General features: G+C 38.1%; 1 protein-coding gene across 33 annotated transcripts in view; it reads left to right on the top strand.

Moving 5' to 3' along the window:
• Positions 1-20860, top strand: part of POGZ (pogo transposable element derived with ZNF domain) — a 62301-nt gene that overhangs the window by 26386 nt on the left and 15055 nt on the right. For 3 of the 33 annotated variants that reach the window (XM_081487503.1, XM_081487502.1, XM_081487504.1), the window contains exons 2-10: positions 950-1074; positions 2043-2201; positions 9465-9640; positions 10534-10642; positions 11803-12093; positions 12174-12392; positions 17312-17418; positions 18103-18440; positions 18825-18979. In XM_081487503.1, the coding sequence (XP_081343629.1) occupies positions 951-1074; positions 2043-2201; positions 9465-9640; positions 10534-10642; positions 11803-12093; positions 12174-12392; positions 17312-17418; positions 18103-18440; positions 18825-18979 (1678 nt within the window). In that variant the 5' untranslated portion in view covers position 950. Of the gene's footprint in view, positions 1-949; positions 1075-2042; positions 2202-2285; positions 2475-4846; positions 4898-9464; positions 9641-10533; positions 10643-11802; positions 12094-12173; positions 12393-17311; positions 17419-18102; positions 18441-18824; positions 18980-20860 lie in introns of those variants that run through there. The other 30 variants (XM_081487525.1, XM_081487524.1, XM_081487506.1 and 27 more) reach the window with 25 other exon arrangements.

The raw sequence follows: 20860 nt of genomic DNA on the forward strand, positions 1-20860 counted from the left end.
AGATAGATACAGACTTCCCTGGTGGCTCAGTGGTAAAGAATCTGCCTGCTAAATGCCAGAGACTGGGATTCGATCTCTGGGTCAGGAAGATCCCCTGGAGAAGGAAATGGCAACCCACTCCATTATTCTTCCTTGGAAATCCCATGGACAGAGGAGCCTGGCGGGCTACAGTTCATGGGGTTGCAAAAGTTGCAACCACCACATGGATTTGGTAGCACAAATTCAGGGATAAACCACGTACTTGGAGGAAATTCCATTCAGGACTGAACAGCGAGGTCCTTGGTTGCTGACAGAATCTCCCCTCCCTTCAGACATGTGACAAACCAAGGAGTCTGTCAGTACACAAATACCACTGAATTCCGAACATGAGCAACAGGATGATACTAAGGAACTGGCTTTTGCCAATTAGGATTGTGGGGGCCAGTCTACAGCAAGCAGAGTTGGCTGGAGGCTGGAAATGTTGTACCTCAAGTCCAGGATCAGTAGAACAGCAGTCTAGAGACAGAATGAGAATGGTTAGTGCTTTCTTCAAAAGTTCCTGGTTTTCCAAACAAGTTCCTAGGATGCTTTCCTCAAATGGCAAATATATCATTTAAAAAAAATATTCGTGCAAAAAAATTCATAATGAGCAAAGTATCAATTTTATAAGAAAGGTCTGACCCTCCACTTACGAAGTTCACCTCACCCTAATCCCAGCCCTGAGTATTATAGCTTAAATTTTTTTGACCATAATTAGTAAATAATTTGCTGTGGAGTCTTCCACACTAATTTTTTTTAAGAATAAAAGTTATAATTCTGGAACCTTGGAAATGGGGGAGGTTAGGCGAAATGGTAGAGGAAGCACAATGGTATAGGTTACCAATAGCTTCAGAGTCTGATTCCATATTTTGTATAAAACTATTTCTCCCATTGTGAGGTCAGTATCTTATTTAATCTTTTTTTCTTGTAGCATGGCGGACACCGACCTGTTTATGGAATGTGAGGAGGAGGAGTTGGAGCCATGGCAGAAAATCAGTGATGTCATTGAGGATTCTGTAGTTGAGGATTATAATTCAGTGGATAAAACTACTACAGGTAACAAAAACTCTTTGATCTTAGATTGTTGTTATATTGACTGAATTTAATGGCATTTTTGTTAAGACAGTATGAGGTGGAAGACTTTTAAGAATTCAAGGTCGCTTCTCTGTGGCACTGGTACTACCTTTTCCCCCTATTCTCTGGTCTGTAAGTGCTTTGGTTTTCCTTACACACAAAGCTAGGAACACTGTGTTTAATAAATTTAAAAACATTGAGAGTTGAGTTAACCAATATTTATCAAACACGTAAGCAATTCTCTTACCAAATGATGTGTGAACAAGTGGTGTGTGTTAGTGTTCATTTATATACCCAGTCAAAAACAGGTTCCCATAGTCTTGAGGGATTTTTTTGTTTGTTTTATTTGAACTTGGTTTCCTTTGTGAGCTGAGCAGAATTTGCTTAGTGTCTGCCTTCAGGGACAGTTTACAAACTTAGGCTTGTAGCTTCTCTTTCAAAAAGGTGCGGTTGCAGGGTCAAATTCTAGATTGCCCTAAATTCATAAAGTGGGTGGTAGTTCTTTTTCCCCTGAATTGTATCTGTTGCTCTTTTTTTTTTTAAAATCTTTCCTGCCTTGAGAACTGAAGATGGCATTGGTTTGAAACAGGACAGTTCGTGGTCTTGTGGACAGCTTACTAATGCGTAGTTATGAATACCAGTAGTGGTGATAAGCCTTTTGAGTTCTAGAGGTTTGCTTGTGCTCTGTAAGCAAAATAGTGAAATCTGGTTCAGTGAGCTTGTAATCTAACTTAATTCACCAGGAAATCTGAGACAAAAAAGAAGGCATTGTGTCTAATTTGTGGTGTGAGGGACACATAAGAGGAGAAATCAGATAACCAGTCAGATTTACGAATAAAGCAGGAAACTTTTTGGCTATAGAGACCCGCAATAAGATGAAAGATTAGAAAAGTGTCCTTCAGTGTCATCTGTCCCTGTCTCCAAGTGACTGTGCCTCCCCTTCCCCACAGTTTCTGTGAGCCAGCAGCCTGTCTCGGCTCCAGTGCCCATCGCTGCCCATGCTTCTGTTGCTGGGCATCTCTCTACATCCACCACCGTTAGTAGCAGCGGGGCACAGAACAGCGACAGTACTAAGAAGACTCTTGTCACACTCATTGCCAACAACAATGGTAAGTGGGATTACTGGGAAATTCTTCCTGGGCTAGAGGGTTGAGAGACTAAAAGAGGTCTTAAGATTAGCTGTACCTGTTCAGTTTTAGGTACTGATGTGGTTCTGCTGATGTTGGAGTGAGTTTAGTCCTGATTCTCTGATATGGAAGTGAGTGGTGCTGTTCTTCTGAGTTAGTGCTGAATCGATGCTGGTGTTTCCAGTCAGAGGGCAGCTGATTTCTTACTATTGATAATTTCTAGGAAAGAACATGTAAACCCCAAATTCCTAACTGGTAAGGAGATATGAAGGGGGCGGGATTGTTTGTTTGTTTGTTTTTAATTAGTCTGGTAAGAATTCTCCCAGGGCAGTTTTGTTCCATATTTTCTTTGGCAGCTTCATTTGGTCATTGGTTCCTGGGTGTGGAAAATAGGATAGGGTTGTTGTCTACCTGAAGGAAATGGTGAAAGAGTAGTGTTTTTTTTAGTGAGTTTATTAACTAGTGAAGTTATATAGTATTGGCTTCTGTTTCATTTTCTATTTTCTTTTTTTTGCAATATTCATTCATTTACATTAGCCAGCAACAATTATACAAGCATTAACAGTTTATATCAGGGGTCATATAGCATGTAATATTTTAAAAGTTAGATAAATCTTAATAATTTCACAATTAAAATGGCTTTTTTATTCCCCAAAGTAGTAAACCATATACCAAAAAAAGGAAAGAAAAAAAAAAGAACTTGTCTTCAATTGTGAAGATGATAAGTATTTTTGAAAAGAGAATTTACCACAAGAATATGTTTCATCCCCACCAAAAAAAATATACCTGAACTTTACAAAAAGTTCACATTTTATTTACACTGAAATAAACTATACAAAATTGATTTTCTTCACCAAAAATAACAGCATTGTTTTTGTAGTATTCCTAGATAAACCACCAAGCACTTACTTTTGCAGGTTTTCTAGATTTTGCTTGTAAATCAGGATGAGGCAGAAGAAAACAGACAAATCAGCTGAGTATCCATGACCTTGGATCCTTTCTTGCCCATGCAACTGAAGTGTTCACCATGTACCTGCAAAAAGCTTATGAAGGCGTCCTTTATAGGAATGTAAACAGCAACTACCAGATGTGGAACAACAATGGCAGGCTCTTCCATTCAAACTTTAACTATAGCTTCTTGCTGTAACTTCATTTGATAAAGACAAAATCTACACTGAAATCCTTGTTTAGTGAGCTCACACATTTCTCTTACAGTCTGATCATTTTCATAACGGCCCCTTTCAGATTTATAACAGCATACTTAAAACTCCTGCTATTCAAAGGTCAGTTATGAGCTTCATTGTAACATTTTTTTAATATGTCTCCTTCCTCTCATACATTCTACTTCTTTTCTGATGACTATTTCTACATTCTGAAAATGAGTTGTTGGCAAGTTATGTTTCAAGATTCATGTCTAGACTAAACAGCTTCATAGAATATTACATTGCTATAAAAGACTTATTTTTAATTATTTTACAAGACTAATATGTGCATTGTAGAAAAGGGGGGCAGTAAAAGGAGGAAGAGAACAATTTTTAACTATAATCCTACTACCTGGAGATAACTGTTTGTAACTTATTCTGTATTTAAATGTATCTTTTTAATTAATTCCTTTATTTATCTTACTTACTTTTGGCTGCACGTGGTCTTTGTTGCTTTGTGCGGGCTTTCTCTAGTTACCCTCTAGTCGCAGTGCACAGGCTTCTCATTCCAGCATTGTGTCTTGTTTCTGACCATGGGCCCTAGGGCTTAGTGGTTGAGGCACGGGCTCAATAGTTGTGGCACACAGGTCTAGTTGCCATGTGGCATCTTCCCAGACCAAGGATTGAACTTGTGTCTCCTGCACTGGCACTTTACCACTGGACAGCTAGTGAAGTCCCCATATATGTACATCTATATGCTATGTGAAGTGATTCACTCCTTATAAAAATGGGCCCATACATATTCTAATTGCTTTTCCCTTAATATGTAGTGACTATCTTTTCATTTTAATAAATCTTTATGTAACATTTTTTTATGATTATTTCCTGTTGTTTGGTTAACAATCCTTAGCAATAGGTTGTAAAGGGGTATACTACTACTTTAAAAGAGTTTTTGTAAACATCTCTGTCTTTTCTCATATCCTTAGTTCTGAGAATACATTTCTAAATGCCAAATTGTTGTATCAGAGGTTATCACAATTTTTAAGGATTTTGATCAGTATTTTTCCTGAAATGGCCATCTAGACATGTTGTATCTTATATTTCCAGTAGAAGTGAACCTGGTATTCTTACTTTTGGATATAACCATTTACCTTCCATATTTTTGGACATTTATTACAATCCCATTTTTTGTGATTATGAACGGTGTTATGATTAACATTCTCAGGCATCATATCTGTGCCTACTATGTAAGCATATCTGTCATATAAAGTGAGATTGCTGGGTCAGATATTTAAAATTTGATAGTATCAAGTTGCCATAAGAGATTGCTCTACATATGGCCTCACCAGTCAATCTTTGGATATCAAAAAAATGATTTTTATTACATAGAAAATCCCTAGAATTATTTTTCAACATATAATTAGTAACCCTCATATATATATATATAAAGATGAGGAACTGCTAGAGATTTTTTCATTTTTACAGATGTGGAAACCAAGGTGTGGAGAATCTGAATAATATACGTAAGGTCAAATAGTAAGTGACTAAACTGGATTTGAATTATTAGACTTCGAAACTTGTGGCCTTCCCACTGCATTATACTGCTTTCCTATGTTTCTCTTAAAATAATCTTGTCAAAGTGCTATGAGCAACCACTTTTGCTAAATTTTCCTTTGATTACAGCGTTTCGAGGCCCATTATGAGCATCACATGACTTAATTTCTTTGAATGGACCCTTGATTCCTGTGGCCTATGTCCAAATATTTTTTTGAAATATAAAAATTGATTTTATTTTAGAAAGCTCTAGTATTCAAATTAAAATGTTGACCTGTGTTCATGGTTTAAAAAAAAAAAAAGGTATAGACTGGTTACTACAGTTACATATGTCTTGTGTGTTCTTCCAAAAGTTCTTTAGTTCTGGAAGTTCTCTGGTGGTACAGTAAGGACTCCGAGCTTTTACTGCTGAGGGCCTGAGTTCAATCCCTGGTTGGGAAACTAAGATCCCATAAGTCTCACAGCCAAAAAAAACTAAAGGCTTAAAATTTCTCTCATGCATAGATAAGTACATGTTAATAGATTGAGTTTGTCTAGCTTTCTTTTTTGTATAAAATATACAACTGTGTGACTTTTATCAAATACTCTTGAAATGCCAGCATTATTCATTATAGCCCAGAAGTGAAAACTACCTAAGATGTTGAATGAATAAGCAAAATGTGGTATATTCATACAACAGAATATTATTGGGTCATAGAAAGAAGTGGAATAGTGATATATACTACAGCATGAATGAACCTTGGAAAACATACTGAGTGAAAGAAGGCAAATACAAAAAGGCCACCACATATTGTATGACTCCATTATTATGAAATGCCCATAACAGGCAAATCTATAGAAACAGAAACTAAGATTGTTGGTTGCCAGGGCTGGGGGAAGTAGAATGGGAGAATAACTGCTAATGGTTATAAGGTTTCTTTTGGGGATGATGAAATCGGGAATTAAATAGTGGTGACGATTGCACAAAACCTGTGAATATACTAAAGAGTCTTCAAATTGTACACTTCAAATGGGTGATATAGTATGTATGGTATGTGAATTACATCTCAGTAAGGCTTTTTTCTTTTTTAAGAAAATGTCAGGAATAAAATTACAGAAGATTTTTACTATTGTTTTTGCCATTCTTCAGAATCCATCACTCAGCATTTAGAAATTATTCCTGTAGTTATGGCTGATCGTATGTATGCATTGGAAAGGAACATTATGAAATGAAATGACCTACTGCTTAATTCTGAGCTGTGAATGATGTGAATTTAATGTTATAATTTTTTTACTGTAATTATGATTTTCAATTCCTGTTTGGTCCATTTCAACTCCATTTAGCCCTCTTATCTCTGGGGTTTAAGGCTATGTAAATAAACTTAATGAAAAAAATCAAGACCTTCAGATTTGTAAAATAAACAGAATGTGTTTTGAGAGAAGCTGTTGGATGTTCTATTATTTAATCTGTTTAAGGCTGCGGTACTTAATTGAGAGCAGACCTACAGGTAGAAGATTGGTTGGTTGATTCTTTGAAAGGCTTTTTTAAACCTCAAGATTCTGACTGTCTTTTTCATTTTCTGGAAGTAGAACTTTGGAAGACTTTTGAATTGTTAGCATTTCTTTTAGAAAAGAATAAGAATGCAGGAATCATTAAAAACAATTCATTTGTTTGAATTGGAATTATTAGAATGAATTTATAGAATTCATTAAATAAATATTTATTCTGGGTGACTTGCCATATGCTGGTTTTGCTTTCAGTTGAATTGTAAACTTAGTCTAGGCTTAGTAACCTTCTTTGTTTGCACTTTATTTTTGGAAAGATCCTAACAATTCACCAAAATTCAAACATGACCCTGACATCAGAGAATATTTGCAGAAAATGCTTGTGTTAACATTCTTTATAGTAGTAGACTATGTATAGATTTCATGGAAACAAGGCCTGTCTTTTGAGACTTCCTAATGCTAGTTGATTCCACATAAATACGAAACATTTTCCATCCTTCCCTTCCTATATTTAGATGAGATGTTGAGTCACTGATTTTATCTTAAGAATTTTTAGTGTCAGATAAATAACAGATAATTTATTTTCTTTTACCCTAGCAGTTAAAATAGTGAATAGAAAATGTATATTTTTATTTAGTCAATATTTTTCAACCATAAATTGTGAAGGAATAAAAAGAGATGGATGGGGAAGCTATAGATTAAAAGAGATTTAAGATGTCCATCAGTTGTACTTTATGAATCCTTTTGTAACCTAACTCAAACAAAAAAATATAATTGTCAATATGAATTTTAACTGTATATTTAATATCAAAGAATTGTTTTGTTTGTTAATGGCTGCATGTGGAATCTTAGTTCCTAGACCAGGGATCCAACCTGTGCATCCTTCTGTGGAAGTGTAGAGTCCTAACTACTGGACCGCCAGGAAAGCCCCCAAGAATTATATATTTAACTTTATTGAGGTATAATTGACAAATAAAATTGTAAGATACTTAATGTGTACATTGTGGGGACTTGATATATGTATGTGTTGTGAAAGGATTCCCACTGTCTAGTTAATTAACATATCCATCACCTCACATATTTATCATTTTGGGGGGCTGGGATAGGAATAGTGAGAATGTTTAAATTTTCTCAGCAAACTTTAATTATATCATACAGTGTTATCCACTATAGTCACAGAATTATAATATTTTTTAGGAGTGATAATGATGTTATATTTCCTCTTTTTTAGGATCTTTATTGTTTAGAGATATATATTGAAGTATTTATAGATGATGTGATCTGATACTTGTTTCAGCATAATATGGGAGCTGGTAAGAGGGTGCGAGGTACAGATGAAAGAAGGTTGGCCTTAAGTTGATAATTATTGAAGCTGGTATAAGTACATGGAGGTTTATTATAGTGTTCTATTTTTATATACATTTGAACATTTTCATAATAAAATATTAAGCTGAAATATATATAGAGAGAAAGGCCCATATAATTAGCATAGACAGAACTTGGAAGTCTTTTGTCTGTCAGCTTCTAGAATTACTTGTCTGCTGGCCCAGTAACTATGAGAGTCTAGTACACTGATGGTCTCTCAGTTTCTGGGAGAACATGGGGCAAGTCACTATTGGCCCATTAATAGCCAGCCACCTATCTACCCACTTTGGTGGTCTAGCTTTGTAGCTAACTAGTAACACCATTTGTCACATGTAATTTAAAACTTCAGAGGAGTCCATCCCATTCTAGTGAAAAGAGCTGCAGTATTTTGTTTGAATCTTTGATTTAGGCATATTGGCTCTCTGAAATAGAAGTTCTGTTTTAGAGTAGTCTTTATAAATCACGAAACTTAGTGATTTTTTAGCCAAACTTAGCAAATGGAGGCTTCCCAGGTGGAGCTAACGGTAAAGAATCCACCTGCCAGTGCAGGAGACTCAAGAGACAAGGGTTCGATCCCTGGGTTGGGAAGAGCCTTTGGAATAAGAAATGGCAACCCACTCCAGGATACTTGCCTGGGAAGTCCTATGGACAGAGGAGCCTGGTGGGCTACAGTCCAGGGAGCCGCAAAGAGTTAGACATGACTGAGCAACTGAGCACATACAGCAAATAGAGGACTTAAAACATTTCCAAAGTTACTTTTATCACACAGGAAAAAGAATTTAAAATACTTTAGTTTTAAAATATTTATGATATTGTTACTATTTATTCGTGAATGAATCTTCTGAAGTCATGTTGATAGTTTTGGCAGGTGTTTTCTTTATAAGTTCTGATGACATAAAGAAGTCTCTGTTTGCATACCTATACATACCTGTACAAGACAATGGATATTTAGAGAATCTGTTGCATTTCTGAAGTTTGGCTCACTAGGAAGTGATCCCATTCTTTTGTGTACTTGCTGAATTAATGTTTGTCGATGAATATTCCTCTTTTAAAAAGTTGAAGGTAGATTAACAACAAATCACATTCAAATAAAATAGGTTTTACGTAGTAAAAATATGGAGAAAGAATTTATATGTTACTTTGTTTCGCTGATTTGGTATGGGGAGATTATATGTGGGCACTTAAATCATCCAAGTGATAGCCATGTAAAAGTCTTACCATGTGTGTTAAGACATGCCTTGTTAAGATACATGGGTCTCCATGATGTCTCAGTGGTAAAGAACCTGCCTGCCAGTGCAGGAGATGCGGGTTCGATCTCTGTGTCAGGAAGATGTCCTAGAGAAGGAAATGGCAACCCACTACAATATTCTTGCTTGGGAACTTGCATGGACAGAGGAGCCTAGCGGGCTACAGTCCATGGGATCGCAAAAAAGTTGGACACAATTTAGCAATTAAATAACAACAAGTTAAGATATATGAGGGAGATTTTAGTGAACTTTCTGTGTCTATGTATTTTTCTGTTAATTGTAGCTTTGGGTAAAGCTCAAATATTTGGTAAGTTTGGTGACATTAAACCTGAGGTGAGTGGCAGTCTTGGATATCTTGATACATGGGGACACCATTTCTTACCTAAGACCATTGTGTTAACTTATAAATTGTGGCTTACAGTGTTTTTTTTCTTCTTCTTTTTACCCTTTAGCTGGCAATTCTTTGGTCCAACAAGGTGGACAGCCGCTCATCCTAACCCAGAATCCAACCCCAGGTCTCGGTACAATGGTTACTCAACCAGTATTGAGGCCTGTGCAGGTCATGCAGAATGCCAATCATGTGACTAGTTCCCCTGTGGCCTCACAACCAATATTTATCACTACACAGGTAAGTTGGACTCTGAATTCTGGGACCTGGTAGAATTCTAGGACTATGGAAACCTTTGAAGGCTCTGACTTGAGTCTTCAGCATAATTAGAAATGGTTCTAGGTTCTGTTCTTTGATCAGGCTTTCTCATTTACTAGTTTTTTAATTTGATGCTGACTTTAGTAGAAAGCCTAACATAGCATACAGCTGGGTGATTTCCTCTTTATACCCCTAGAGGGCTATTAAGTAATTTGATTGAGGTCTAGGCAGGAGAGAGTGGGAAGCTTGCATTAGGAAGCCTTAACACTTGGTCCTCAAAAGTTCTCATCCTTTGCTTGGGCTATTTTTCTTAAAATGGGGTGAGTTAGTTGACTTACGGAAATATATGTGCAAAATTGGTGAAGTGCAGGGAGATCTTTGAAAGAGAAGGAAGATGACTTATTTGATATAAATGTGAATTGGAGTTGAAAACCCAGTGCTGGTGTGGGATAAAAAGGCAGATGCTTTTTCCTGCCTTGTCACAAATTTCCCAGAGGTGTATGGCCTTTTGAAGTAGACTTTGGAAACAGTTTCCTACAATTGTTTATATGTTGAATCACTCCATTAGTGTCAGTTTTTTTCCCATTCTTAGGGGTCAGTTTGTGGATGAGTTTTTTTAAACTGAGGTTCTCTTAAGAACTAGGTTTTCATTTTTGTTCATATGCACCAAACCTCATTCTCCAGTTTTAATATTTGTCACTCAAAAGTTTGCCAGAAGTCCAGAATTTTCTCCATCTCAATCATTTAAAAGCTCTAGTTTGAGAGAGAGAATCATTAGGTAAGAGTGTGGGAATTTTTTGGACATAGGTCTGAATACAGTCTCTGCTAGTGTTAGCTAATCTCCATGTTAAAGATCATTTTGCTTTTTAATGCAGGGATTTCCTGTAAGAAATGTCCGGCCTGTACAAAATGCAATGAATCAGGTTGGGATTGTGTTGAACGTACAGCAAGGCCAAACGGTTAGACCAATTACACTAGTCCCAGGTAAGGAAAAATGTCTACCCATTTGGAATAAACCAGCATCCAAAAGACTTGTTTTTGTTGTTTCTAAGTATTCAAGGTCATTTAAAAAGTATACTTTCTGAAACTGCAAAAATCATATTGATTTAAGCCCCATTTTTAAAAAACTTCCTAACCTTTGGCCAGAGTGGTAATTTTATTTTTCTTTTTAACTTTTTACCACTTTTCATGAGGTAGTAAAACAGGGTTTTTATAGTTATTTTTCTGTTTCTGCTGTTTTATTCAGCTATTGTTTGTTATGAAGGACTATTATTAATGCAAACTCCCAAATTCTGTATTCCTGATAAGTCTACTTACTTACATGGTAGACTTAGAAACTCATTTTGCTTGCATTTAACAGCATAGATTTGGAATATAAATTAAACAAATGGCATATTCTTTGAGGATGAATATTGCCAATGACTAGTGGTGGGTTTTTTTGTTTGTTTTTTAAGAAATTAAATTGAAAGGTAATTTTTTAAAATCTTGTAATTTTGCCCCCAGTTCTGTATTCAGTGTTTACTACATTTTGGGCCAAAAAATACTGTATTATTTTAGTTGTGGTAAAGGTAGCTTGTCTTCCTAAGTTTTTGTCATTGTTCTCAGAGCCCATTGGGATCTTGGCCTTCAGGTCTGAGCTTCTCCTATCTAGTTCTGACATTTCTTAAATATTTGTAAGTGAATTGTCTATAGTTGATCCAGGAGACTCACCTTTGGGACATCCTAGTAGAATGGCATACATAGTCTGTCTTCTATGTGAGTTTGTATAAGAGAATGAAAGACTCTTTTTAGTATTCTGAGAAAGAAGGATTACTTTTTTCAGAACCAGCTCTGCCTCTTGGCCTATGTATACCCATACTGCTTCCCACTCTATGCCCATTATTCTCTTCCAATACCAAGGTCAGACTATTCATGATTTACTCTTGAAATAGAAAAGGCAGTGTGCTAAGCTGTTTGGGGAGGAGTTGATGGAAATTTGCTTTCACTGTAACGTTTTTAGGGCTGATTACTGAGGCTAACTACTTTCATCAGTTTGGGGAAATAATCTTTTCCTATCCCAGTATTTCCAGTAAACACAGAGGGAATGTGTTATAGGAGAGCTCACTAACCAAGATTTGGTGCTTTTCTTTGTCTCTCTTTTGAAGCCCCAGGTACCCAGTTTGTTAAGCCGACAGTTGGAGTCCCACAAGTGTTCTCTCAGATGACCCCTGTGAGGCCAGGCTCCACGATGCCTGTGCGGCCCACCACCAATACCTTCACCACCGTCATCCCAGCCACTCTCACCATTCGAAGCACCGTCCCACAGTCCCAGTCCCAGTCGACCAAGTCCACTCCCAGCACTTCCACCACTCCCACTGCCACACAACCGACCTCACTGGGGCACCTTGCTGTTCAGCCTCCAGGCCAATCCAACCAGACTCAGAATCCCAAACTAGGTGAGGCTTGGGAAGAGGAGATGGCAGAGCTGGGATGGGTGGTGGCTGGAGAACAGATGATTATCACTTGGCCAACAAAGCTCCCTCCTTCCCCTCTCCACCTGCAGTGAGCATTGCCAGCTTTGTCACTGTGAAGCGACCTGGTGTTACAGGTGAAAATAGCAATGAAGTGGCCAAACTGGTGAATACCCTTAACACCATCCCTTCCCTGGGCCAGAGTCCTGGGCCAGTGGTGGTATCCAACAACAGCTCCGCACATGGCTCTCAAAGAACCAGCGGGCCTGAGTCTTCAATGAAAGGTACGATAATCAGAAAGACTCTAGGCAGCCAATCATTCAAAAACATTAGCATAAAGTGTTTATTGTATCAGAAGTCTATACTGTGAAATAGAGAAAATAGGGTATAGTTGCTATAGTCTGTTATCACAGAAACTTTAGTGTAGTAAAGGGGATTACCACTTGTGAAAAGTGTAACTAAGTCACCCCAAAGGAATTTTCTGTTAATTGTGCTTTGGAGACTAGTGAAATGGATTGAGTGATCAGAGATGAGTGGGATAATCAAAAGATAGTTCAGGGAGGAGGAGATGGATTTCTGAACTAGATTTTAAAGTTGAGATTTGGTAGAGAGGTGTTCAGGTGTAGAAGGGTTATAAGCATAACCATTTTCAATTTCAGTCCTAGAATAGGACTTGGCAAACCTTTTCTGTAAAGGACCAGATAGTAAATATTTTAGGCTTCATGTACAGTATGATTCTATCACAACTACTTTGTGCCATTTTGGTGCAAAAGTAACCATAGACATATGACTATGTGCCACTAAAACTTTATGGGCTCTGAATTTTGAATTTCATTTTATTTTCACGTGTCAGAAAATCTTACCCTTCTTTTGATTTTATTTTATTAAAAATGAAAACCTTGAACAAATGGTACTGAGAAAACTGGATAGTCACATGCAAAAAAATGGAGTTGGGCCATTACCATATACAAAAATTAACTCAGTGAATTAAATCCCAAAATAAAAGACCTAAAACCATAAAACTCTTATAAGAAAACATAGGGGGAGAACTTTATGACATTGGATTTGGCAGTGATTTCTTGCATATGACACCAAAAGCATAGGCAACAAAAAGAAAAAGTAGATAAATGAGACTACTTCAAAATTTAAAACTTTAGAGCATCAGAGGGTTAGGGTTAGGGAGAGTGGGAAAGCAACTCACTTTTCATGGGAGAAAATATTTGTAAATCATATATCTGATAAAGGCTTAATATAAACTATTTCTACAGCTCAACCAACAACAAAAGAACAACCCAATTAAAAAATGAGCAAAGGAGCTGAATAGAGAATTCTCAAGGAAGATATGCAAATGGCCATTAAGCACCAAAAAGATGCTAAACATCGTTATTCAGTTCAGTTCAGTCGCTCAGTCGTGTCCGACTTTGCAACCCCATGAACCGCAGCACGCCAGGCCTCCCTGTACATCACCAACTCCCTGAGTCCACCCAAATCCATGTCCATCGAGTCGGTGATGCCATCCAACCATCTCATCCTCTGTCGTCCCCTTCTCCTCCTGCCCTCAATCTTTCCCAGCATCAGGGTCTTTTCCAGTGAGTCACCTCTTCGCATCAGGTGGCCAAAGTATTGGAGTTTCAGCCTCAACATCAGTCCTTCCAATGAACACCCGGGACTGATCTCCCCCAAGATGGACTGGTTGGATCTCCTTGCAGTCCAAGGGACTCTCAAGAGTCTTCTCCAACACCACAGTTCAAAAGCATCAATTCTTCAGCGCTCAGCTTTCTTCACCATCCAACTCTCACATCCATACATGGCCACTGGAAAAACCATAGCCTTGACTAGATGGACCTTTGTTGGCAAAGTAATGTCTCTGCTTTTTAATATGCTATCTAGGTTGGTCATAACTTTCCTTCCAAGGAGTAAAGCGTCTTATAATTTCATGGCTGCAGTCACCATCTGCAGTGATTTTGGAGCCCAGAAATATAAAGTCAGCCACTGTTTCCCATCTATTTCCAATGAGGTGATGGGACCAGATGCCATGGTCTTAGTTTTCTGAATGTTGAGCTTTAAGCCAACTTTTTCACTCTCCTCTTTAACTTTCATCAAGAGACTCTTTAGTTCTTCTTCACTTTCTGCCATAAGGGTGGTGTCATCTGCATATCTGTGGTTATTGATATTTCTCCCGGCAATCTTGATTCCAGCTTGTGCTTCCTCCAGCCCAGCGTTTCTCATGATGTACTCTGCATATTGATATTTCTCCCGGCAATCTTGATTCCAGCTTGTGTTTCCTCCAGCCAAGCGTTTCTCATGATGTACTCTGCATATAAGTTAAATAAGCAGGGTGACAATATACAGCCTTGACGTACTCCTTTTCCTATTTGGAACCAGTCTGTTGTTCCATGTCCAGTTCTAACTGTTGCTTCCTGACCTGCATACAGGTTTCTCAAGAGGCAGGTCAGCTGATCTGGTATTCCCATCTCTTTCAGAATTTTTCACAGTTTATTGTGATCCACGCAGTCAAAGGCTTTGGCATAGACAGGAATCAATCAAGACCATCCCCAAGAAAAAGAAATGGAAAAAAGCAAAATGGCTCTCTGAGGAGGCCTTACAAATAGCTGTGAAAAGACGGGAAGCGAAAAGCAAAGGAGAAAAGGAAAGATATACCCATTTGAATGCAGAGTTCCAAAGAATAGCAAGAGATAAGAAAGCCTTCCTCAGCGATCAATGCAAAGAAATAGAAGAAAACAATAGAATGGGAAAGACTAGAGATCTCTTCAAGAAAATTAGAGATACCAAGGGAACATTTCATGCAAAGATGGGCTCAATAAAGGACAGAAATGGTAGGGACCTAACAGAAGCAGAAGATATTAAGAAGAGGTGGCAACAATACACAGAAGAATTGTACAAAAAAGTTCTTCACGACCCAGACAATCAGGATGATGTGATCACTCACCTAGAGTCAGACATCCTGGAATGTGAAGTCAAGTGGGCCTTAGGAAGCATCACTACGAACAAAGCTAGTGGAGGTGATGGAATTCCAGTTGAGCTATTTCAAATCCTGAAAGATGACGCTGTGAAAATGCTGCACTCAATATGCCAGCAAATCTGGAAAACTCAGCAGAGGCCACAGGGCTGGAAAAGGTCAGTTTTCATTCCAATCCCAAAGAAAGGCAATGCCAAAGAATGCTCAAACTACCACACAAGTGCACTTATCTCACACGCTAGTGAAGTAATGCTTAAAATTCTCCAAGCCAGGCTTCAGCAGTACATGAACCATGAACTTCCAGATGTTCAAGCCGGTTTTAGAAAAGGCAGAAGAACCAGAGATCAAATTGTCAACATCCGCTGGATCATCGAAAAAGCAAGAGAGTTCCAGAAAAACATCTATTTCTGCTTTATTGACTATGCTAAAACATCACTAATCATAAAAATGCAAATCAAAATTACAGAAAATACTGCTTCACACTGATTAATATAGCTCTTATCCAAAAAAGAAGAAAAGGCAGAAAATAGTAAGTGTGGGTGATGGATGTAGAGAAAGTGGAACCCATGTGCGTTGCTGGTGGGGATGTAAAATGGGATGATGGTCCCTCAAAAAAAGAAACATGAAATTACCACATGTTTTAGTAATTCCATTTTGGGGTATACATACCCAGAAGAATTGAAAGCATGGACCCAAACAGATACTTGTACCCCCATGTTCACAGCAATGTTATTCACAAAAGCCTGTAGATGGAAGCATCTCAGATGTTCATCAACTGATGAATGGATAAACAAAATATGGTGATATATACACACAGTGGTATATTCAGTTCAGTCGCTCATTCGTGTCCAACTCGGTGACTCCATGAACTGCAGCACGTCAGGCTTCCCTGTCCATCACCAACTCCCGAAACTTGCTCAAACTCCTGTCCATCGAGTCAGTGATGCCATCCAACCATCTCATCCTCTGTCGTCGTCCCCTTCTCCCACCTTCAGTCTTTCCCAACATCAGGGTCTTTTCCAGTGAGTCAGTTCTTTGCACCAGGTGGCCAAAGTATTGTAACTTCAGCTTCAGCATCAGTCTTTCCAATAAATATTCAGGACTGATTTCCTTCAGGATGGATCGGTTGGATCTCCTTGCAGTCCAAGGGACTCTCAAGAGTCTTCTCCAACACCACAGTTCAAAAGCATCAGTACTTAAGTGGTATATTGTTCAGCCTTAAAAAGGAAAGAAATTCTGATACATGCTATAATATGGACGAACCTTCAGGACATTATGCTAAGTAAAACAAGCCAGTCACAAGAGGACAGATACTATGTGAGTCCAGTTACATGAGGTATCTGGAGTAGTCAAATTCACAGAAACAAATTTGAGTGGTGGTTGCTAGAGTTCCAGGGGGAATGGACAATGGGGAATTATAATGGGTATAGAGTTTCAGTTTTGAGGGGTGAAAAGAGTGTTGGAGATGGCTTGCATGAAAATGTGAATGTTCTTAACAACTGAACCAAACATTTTAAAATAGTTCAGAGGAAATTTTATGTGAAGTATATTTTACCATGATTTATAACCGGAACAACAACAGAAAATATATTGAGTTGGCCTGGAAGTTTGTTTGGTTTTCCCCAACAACTTATGGAAAAACTTGTAGGAACTTTTTGGCCAACCCAATAAAAGCCATTCTTAGTTCATTAGCCAAACAGAAACTGGCAGCTGGCTGGATTTGGTCTGCTGCTGCTGCTGCTGCTGCTGCTGCTAAATCGCTTCAGTTGTGTCCAACTCTGTGTGACCCCGTAGATGGCACATAGACGGCTCCCCCGTGCCTGGGATTCTCCAGGCAAGAACACTGGAGTGGGTTGCCATTTCCTTCTCCAATGCATGAAAGTGAAAAGTGAAAGTGAAGTCGCTCAGTCATGTCCGACTGTTAGCGAGCCCATGGACTGCAGCCTACCAGGCTCCTCCATCCATGGGATTTTCCAGGCAAGAGTTCTGGAGTGGGGTGCCATTGCCTTCTCCAGGATTTGGTCTACGAGTTGTGATTTGCTAACCCCTGGCCTAGAGTTAGAAGACTGGTAAAAGGAATGTGCCTCATAGTGATCTCTCATGCTTGCTTACCAACCTTAATTATACCTCTCATGAAGTATTTAATAACCTTTTTTTCCAAAAGGCTGGTAGTCTTTTTCTAATATCATCTTACTAATCTTATTGTGTTCTCACTTCTTCCAGTGACCTCGCCCATCCCAGTGTTTGACCTCCAGGATGGTGGACGGAAGATATGTCCACAGTGTAATGCTCACTTCCGTGTTACTGAAGCTTTGAGAGGTCACATGTGTGTAAGTGATATCACCTGTGATAGGGATCCAGTGTAAATGGCTACCACTCACTGTTTACTTCCTATAGTCTTGGGAGAGTGTAAGGCAAGGGCTCTGAAATGACTTGCAAGTTTTTTAAAGGGTTATACTCTTGGCCTGTTTTAGAATGAACTCAAAAATGTAATAGGAAACATTTAAAGTCCCTCAAATAGATCAGAACATATGTGACTTTAATTCGTTAGTTGGTAGATTTTGAACTGCACAGGAGGACGGGTTTGTTAGATAATCAGAACTTTTTGGCCTCAGTTCATTTTCTATTTATTGTGTCATTGGATGAATCAGGAGCTATTAAGCAATTTCCAACTCAAGCCTTTCATTTTTTGGTATTAATCCAGATGCAAAGGGTGGGACTTCTTCCTACCAGGGACCTCGGAACCAGCTTATACTAGCAAGTGGTTCAAGGATCTAAAACAGGAAGAAGTACAAAGTATGGTGTTTGAAGTGGCATATATCTATAAGTACACACACACAGACACATGAAAAAGAATGAAACCTGGATATTGTAGAAAACTGCAGGGTGGAAACTAGGTGAGAATACCTAGAACCAAACTGTTACCAAGGAATGTTAGTGGACCTGAGGAGTACATGCATCCCAGCCCCTAGGAGAACCAGGATGATCAAATGTCATGTCTTCTTTCTTTACAGTACTGTTGCCCAGAAATGGTTGAATACCAGAAGAAAGGAAAGTCTCTGGATTCAGAACCCAGTGTCCCATCAGCAGCAAAGCCCCCATCCCCTGAGAAAACAGCTCCTGTTGCTTCCACTCCCTCTTCTACACCTATTCCTGCTCTGTCACCACCTACCAAAGTACCAGAGCCAAATGAGAATGTAGGTGATGCCGTCCAGACCAAGCTCATTATGCTAGTAGATGACTTCTACTATGGACGGGATGGTGGCACAGTAGCCCAGCTCACAAACTTCCCTAAGGTCGCCACATCTTTCCGATGCCCACATTGTACCAAAAGGCTAAAAAACAACATTCGGTGAGTGTTGAAGAGCCTTGGAGCTCACCTTGGACAAAAGCTTCTTACATGTTTAAGTTTTTCTGTTTGGAGAATGGCCCTAATTATATCCTCTCTTGGCCAGGGTTATCAAATCAATAACTAATACTACAGGAGATATTGTGGTAATAATTAAAAGATGACTTTGGGTAGAGTGAGACCAGTGCATCTCCTTTCTCAGAAAAGTTTCGGGAACTCGCTTAGTTTCTGGGCTGAGAAAAGGACTGTCCCAAAAGAGAGGAAGTTGGGTGGGAAGGTGGAGGGAAGGGACATGTGTAAAGTCTGTTCTGTGATTCTGCTGTTATATTTCTCCAAGGCTTCTGATTTTTTATGTTGTCTGTACTTTTCCTTTGTGCTGTGCTACAGATTTATGAACCATATGAAACATCATGTAGAACTTGATCAGCAGAACGGTGAGGTGGATGGTCATACTATCTGCCAGCACTGTTATCGTCAGTTTTCCACTCCCTTCCAGCTCCAGTGCCACTTGGAAAATGTTCATAGTCCCTATGAATCAACTAGTAAGTTTGGAAGTTCATAAACTCTAGGGGTGTACTTTGTTCTTCACTCAATGAATGGCACTAGTGGCAAGCCCTTTATATTTATTCATATGTGGGTAACAGTGTCAGGTAGGTTTTTTGCATGTTTATAATCAGTACTTCACTTACTCTGTTTTCTTACAAGCCTGGCTTCTATTCTGTTCAAGCTTGAGTTGAGTTCAGTGCTTGATTCCAAATTATTAGGGGCCTTGGACCACTGTAGAGAGGTATATTTTAAGGGTTTGTTACCTAGATTGTTTTATAGAAGGAGCAAGCATCTGTATTTGGGTCTCCACTTTAGTTAGTACTATCATAGTTTTTATGTAGGATAAAAGATAATATTATCAAGTACTTTACCATTAAGACAGTGCTTTCATGAAATACAAGATGAGTTGGAGTGTTAGCTACATCTTAAAGATGAGAAACAGGCTAATACAACCCCAGAAATATTTAGTCATTTACTTAAGAGTGTACACTTCTAATAAGGTGACATGAGGATTTGAATCCAGTCTTCTAGAAATATTTCCTTTATCATATAAGGGATTTCTAGTTTTGTTGAAGAGACAAAAATTGCTTAACTAGGAAAATCTGAGAACAAGACTATGTATTTACTATAAATATAGACATTAGATTATATGAATGATAGGTAAAATAGTTCAGAGAAGGGAAAAGATCCTTGTGGCTGGATTTCACAGAATAGGTAATGTATAAACTTGGTCTTAATTACAAGAAGGATTTAGGTGGATGGAAAATAGTAAGAAAAGATTTTATGTGATGGCGAACAGCATAAGCAAACATGTATAGACAGAAAAATATGCATAATATAGATGCTTTTGCTGCAGATTAAAAATCTTGACTAAAAATGGATTAAACATTAAGGACATCTATTATTAGATCCTTTAACTGAGAAGACTTAAGGTGGAGGAAGCTTCAAGCCCAGAACTTAAGTCTTTACTTTTCAACAGTTTTCTTGTCTCTGGCTCTCTAGCAGGAAGGCTATGTTAATCTCAGGAATTCGTTCAGATGTAAGATTGTACAGATGAAAAAGAGACCATGTCTTCCTGTATCTTTCCTAAGTCTGTTCCTTGTAAGGCAAAATTGTTTTCCATTTATATCTCTTTGGCTGTGGTCATATTGTCAGGGGAAGTAGGATTGTCATGAGTGACTCAGATGAGTGCTGATCAACAGAAAATATAATGAGCTACGTATGTAATTTTAATTTTTTTAGTAGTCGTTTGAAATAAAAATATTTTAAGGTGAAATTAATTTTAATAGTATATTTTATTTAATTCAAAATAGCCAAGATAATCTCAGCATATAATCAAAATTTTTAAATTAATGAAAAATTTTAAATTCTTTTTTTTTTTTTAATCTAGTGTGTATACCAAAGCAAATAATCTCAATTTGAGCTCATCCCATTTCATGTATTCACTAGCCATGTGTATACTGGTGGTTACCATAGTAGGCAATGGAACTTTGGACTAACAATTTGTGGGTGGAGTAGATATTGGGATCAACCATCATAACACCACATGTAGCAGAGTAGCAGCTTGGTCTAAGTTAGGTCCCACATTCTTCACTGTCAGTGATGGGAAGTCCAAGTTACTTATCTGAATCTCCCAGTGAAAACATCTGCTTTTATACAGAATCTGGTGGAGTGTGTTATTCCACTTACATATTGTACTATACATAACAAGATTAGTTCTTCTAATGGGAAAAAACAAAGTGGACAATGCAGAACCTCATCAGTCTTTTCCTCTTCGTTTACCACTGTTCTATCCTTGACTTTTAAGTTTTTGAGTGTCTTGTGACTTCAGTTTATACTGATGAAAAACCTGAGACATTGTTGATCCGAACAGGTAA

Source organism: Giraffa tippelskirchi, chromosome 5, assembly GCF_054371585.1.
Source record: "Giraffa tippelskirchi isolate mGirTip1 chromosome 5, T2T-mGirTip1v1.2.pri, whole genome shotgun sequence".
Classification (NCBI taxonomy): Eukaryota; Metazoa; Chordata; class Mammalia; order Artiodactyla; family Giraffidae; genus Giraffa; species Giraffa tippelskirchi.